The 4,202-nt window shown below is 59.7% G+C and overlaps 1 protein-coding gene across 1 annotated transcript in view; it reads left to right on the forward strand.

The window, feature by feature from the left end:
* Positions 1–325: 325 nt before the first annotated feature.
* The window catches only part of SDSL (serine dehydratase-like), a 7,930-nt gene continuing 4,053 nt past the window's right edge, over positions 326–4,202 (forward strand). Inside the window, exons 1-4 of the mRNA XM_006768945.2 lie at positions 326–527; positions 2,555–2,734; positions 2,855–2,894; positions 3,602–3,741. Of these exons, the coding sequence (XP_006769008.1) occupies positions 2,561–2,734; positions 2,855–2,894; positions 3,602–3,741 (354 nt within the window). The 5' untranslated portion in view covers positions 326–527; positions 2,555–2,560. The remainder of the gene's footprint in view (positions 528–2,554; positions 2,735–2,854; positions 2,895–3,601; positions 3,742–4,202) is intronic.

Consider the following 4,202-nt stretch of genomic DNA (forward strand, 5'->3'; position numbering starts at 1 on the left):
TCAGCCACGTGGATTTCCCTCTCGGAGCTTCAGTTTCTTTCTTTCTTTTTTTAAATATATTTTATTGATTCCCACGCTCAACGCCGGCTGGGCCTGGGGTTAGCCGTTTACAGGTGTTTGCCATTTGATGAGACATAAGGTATAAGAAGGCGATGGCATCACTCTCCATTCCCAGACCCCCCCAGTGTGAAGAGGGCCGCGGCTGAGGGTGCCTGGGTCGCCTGGTCACCAAAAACACAGCATGGCTGACAGGCGTCCTAGCCCAGGGCCATGGGGAGCCGTGGGGGGACGATGAGCGAGGGGGCCTGTCGAATGGGACCAGGGAATGCCTGCGCCGCGGATGGCACACAGGGAGGCGGTGAGGTGGATCTCATCCTCTTTCGCTCTCCAGCGGGGAGCTGTCCCTTTAACACGGGAGGAGGGGTCAAGGCCAGGGGAGGCTGGCAGAAGCCGGGCAGAGCTGGTTCCAGTTAGGCTGTGGGCAGCAGGCTGCAGCCAAGTTGGATCCGGGACTCTTGAGCAGAAAGGTAAGGTGGCCTGGGGCCCAAACGGGGGCCCCTGGGGCTCTGCGTGCACATGAGGAGATGCATGTAGGGGAGTCTGAAAGGTTCTGGGGCAAAGTCCCCGCTGAGTGGGTGGAAAGGGAGAGAGGGTGACAGTGGCCTAAGCCCTCCCAGGAATATCGATTCCACTCAGGGTGCCCGGGACCAGCCTGCCTTGCAGGAGAGAGGCTTTGTTTGCCAGAGGGGCAGGGGTGAACACGCTGCCAGCCAGGCCGGTCCGGGCCTCCCAGCCCTGGCGCCAGGGACTTGGCTGGGGAGTGTCACCAGTGGCCTCTGGGGAAAGGCCCGAGGGACAGGGAGGTGGAAAAGATGGTTGGTCTTTACCCAACTCATGGACGCACCAGGTGGGGCCCAGGAAGAAAGATGGCCTGGCCACGGCCATGCTTGCCGGGACCTGAACCCAAGCCCTGGGCTTCACGCTGCCTGTGGTTATGAGCACAGATGCCAAAGCACACTGACCGAGTTTGAATCCTGGCTGTGCCATTTCTAGCTGTGTGACCTTAGGCAAATTACTCAACCTCTCTGGGCCTCAGTTTCTCTTTTTGAAAGGTTTTCCATTGGTTTTTAGGGAGAGAGGAAAGGAGAGGGAGAGAGAGAAAAACATGGGGGAGGGAGAGAGAGAAAAAAACATTGATGCGAGAGAAACATTGATCAGCTGCCTCCTGCACGCCCCCACCAGGGACTGAGCCTGAAACAGGGGGCACATGCCCTGACCCGGAGTCGAACCTGCAGCCTTTCGGTAGATGGGAAGATGCTCCAAACAACTGAGCCACACCAGCCAGGGCTCAGCCTCAGTTTTAATGGTCGCCGCCTCCCAGAGGTCATTCCTGACCTCCCGACCCAAAGTGGGTCCCCTTGCTCTTCTCTTCCGGACTCCCTACACGCGCGTTCCCCTCATAGCGGTTTTCGCCGTTTCTGATTACCTAGTTTGATTGTCTATACAGTGATTTGTCGAATGCTGGTCTCTCCCTCAGACTATAAGGCAGCTGCAAGAGTAGACATGTCTTGTTTCCCATGTTATTCCAGTTTCTAAGATGCACCTTGTGATGCCCTGTAAACATGCAGAGTAAGGGGGAGCCGCTAGCATCGTCGGGGCCCCAGTGAGGTAACGCCTCTGGAGGACTCAGCCGATGTCTGGGGCATCATAGGGACTCAGCGAAGGGTAGCTATCATTACAGCAATAGGCACCATAGCCTGTGAGCCTGGGACTGTTAGTCATAGCTTACAGAAAGGGAAACAGGCGCAGAGAGGTTGAGACACTGCTCTGGGTTGCACAGTCGGAAAGTCATAGCTGGTCTCGAACTTTGGTCTCTGATTGGCCCTACAGTCCACACTCTTGGGCCCTGGGGCCGAGGTGAGGTCTAGGTCAAGGTATGCTGCTCTTCGCCACTGCCACGCTCAGCTCGCGAAGTGCCCCGGCTGGAGGTGGCTCGGGCTGCGCCCGGCCTGGGGAACCCCAGGGCCATCCCAACGAAGGCCAGAGGGTCAACCCCAGGGCCGGTAGACCTGGGACTCTTCCACGGGGCCCCCTCCCTGACTAAGTAAGGGTGAACAAGAGGCTTGGGCTTGTGGTGGGTAGGGAGGGCGCAGTGCTCCTCCTAGTGGCCAATAGTGGAATTGCAGGGCACAGCAGTGAATTTGCTCCTATACAAATTCTTCTATTTTGTTCTTCCTTTCATTTCCTCCCTCTCTTCAATCTCGCCCTGACCCACGGGTTCATTCACTGCTTCCCACTGCAAGTAGAATTAGAATAACGTCCCAATCCCCCGCTTTGGGCTAGAACGCCCTCCCCATGGCCCTGCCCACCGCCTGCTCCTGCTCCCGCCCAATCTCCTCAAGCTCATTTCTAGATTTGGTGTGGTTCTTTCTGCTGTTCCTGCTGCGGCCTGCAGACTGAAGGGTCTGGGGTTTGATTCTGGTCAAGGGCATGTACCTGGTTAGGGGGAGCCTTGACTGGAGCTGCCTGGGCTGTGGCCCCGTGTCCTCCCCAGGCCGGGATGGAGACTCCTCTGGCGGAGTGTGCTAAGGGCGGGCACTTCCACGTGGTCACGCCTCTGCTGGAGAGCTGGGCGCTGTCCCAGGTGGCGGGCACCACCGTCTTCCTCAAGTGTGAGAACGTGCAGCCGGCCGGCTCCTTCAAGATCCGGGGCATCGGGCACTTCTGCCAGGAGGTGAGGGTGTGCGGGCGGGAGGGGAGCAGTGAGGTTGTACCAGAGGGAGGGAGGGTGGGGGTGTTGGAACGGGAGGGGGTCCGTGACCCCTGCCCTCAACCCCATTCCTTCTCTTCCCAGGCGGCCAAGAAGGGATGCAGGCACCTGGTGTGCTCCTCAGGTGACCCCACACCTTTCTGCTCTTGAGGGTCCCCGGGGCTGGGTGTGGGGGAGGAGGCGCTGGCTGGAGCAGCCACAGACATCCAGGGCTCGGCCTCCTCTTCAGGGTCCAGCCTCTCAAGGTCATGGTCCGATGGCCATTGGCATGCGCTCTCCCAGCCCCGTTCCCATCATTAGTAGAAGTGACCGAAACCCAGTTCATACAGGTGTAAGCTCCGGGCTCCAAGAACTGAAAAGTCTCAGGAGAAACGGCTTTCAGGCACAGCTGGATCCAGGCGCTCTCATCCGTAGCCCTCCTTACTCCTGGCTTTTCTTTCCTCTCTACTAGCTTCCTTCTCACTCAGGCCTCGTGGCAGCGCGATGGCCGCCAGGAGGGTGAGGCTTGCTTCTTGCCATCCTGCGAACCCCAGTGAAAAGGGAGCACCCCTCCTTCCCCACAGCTCCCCTCAACCCATGACTCGGTCTTCTGGGCCCAGCTTGGATCATGTGCTCATCCTCGAACCCGTCATGGGTCAGGCGATGGCGCTCTCTGATGGGTTCCATCTAGATCACGTGTCCACCTCTGAGGCCAGGGAGAGGGCTCCCTCGTGGGGCGTCTAGGTGTGGGGGAGGGGTGACTCGTACGGGGCAATGGAGGGGGAGGGGCAAAGGTCTGTCAACAGGCTAAGGCAACGCTGCCCACTGCTCCGCCTTCTGCTGCCTCCACAGGGGGCAACGCGGGCATCGCGGCTGCCTACTGCGCTCGGAAGCTGGGCATTCCCGCCACCATCGTGCTCCCCGAGGGCGCCTCCCAGCCAGTGGTGAGGAGGCTGCAGGGGGAGGGGGCTGAGGTGCAGCTGGTTGGAAAGGTAAGGACCCGAGGAAGGGGAAGCCACCTCCCCCCTTTTCCTCTCGCTGAACTCTGCCTGGGACCCGGTCTGCCCTTGGGTTGGCCGAGCTGACGGGCGGGAGAGAGGTGTGGTGTGTGTGGAGGGCTGGGACCTCAGGCCCTGCCTGTGCCTGCCTGAGGAGACTCCCCTGCAGGAGCTGGGTGGGGGGGCGGGCAGGAACAGGAGCGTGCCCATCTCTCCAGCCTCATGGCCCACTTTAAAATATATAGATACTTTGTTATTGATTTCAGAGAGGAAGGGGGAGGGAGAGAGAGAGAAACATCAGTGATGAGAGAGAACCATTGATCGGCTGCCTCCTGCACACCCTACACTGGGGATCGAGTCTGCAACCCAGGCCTGTGCCTGGCCGGGAATCGAACCCTGACCTCCTGGTTCACGGGCCCACGCTCAACGCCGGCTGGGCCTGGGGTTAGCCGTTT

Source organism: Myotis davidii, unplaced genomic scaffold (genome assembly GCF_000327345.1).
Source record: "Myotis davidii unplaced genomic scaffold, ASM32734v1 scaffold223, whole genome shotgun sequence".
NCBI lineage: Eukaryota > Metazoa > Chordata > Mammalia > Chiroptera > Vespertilionidae > Myotis > Myotis davidii.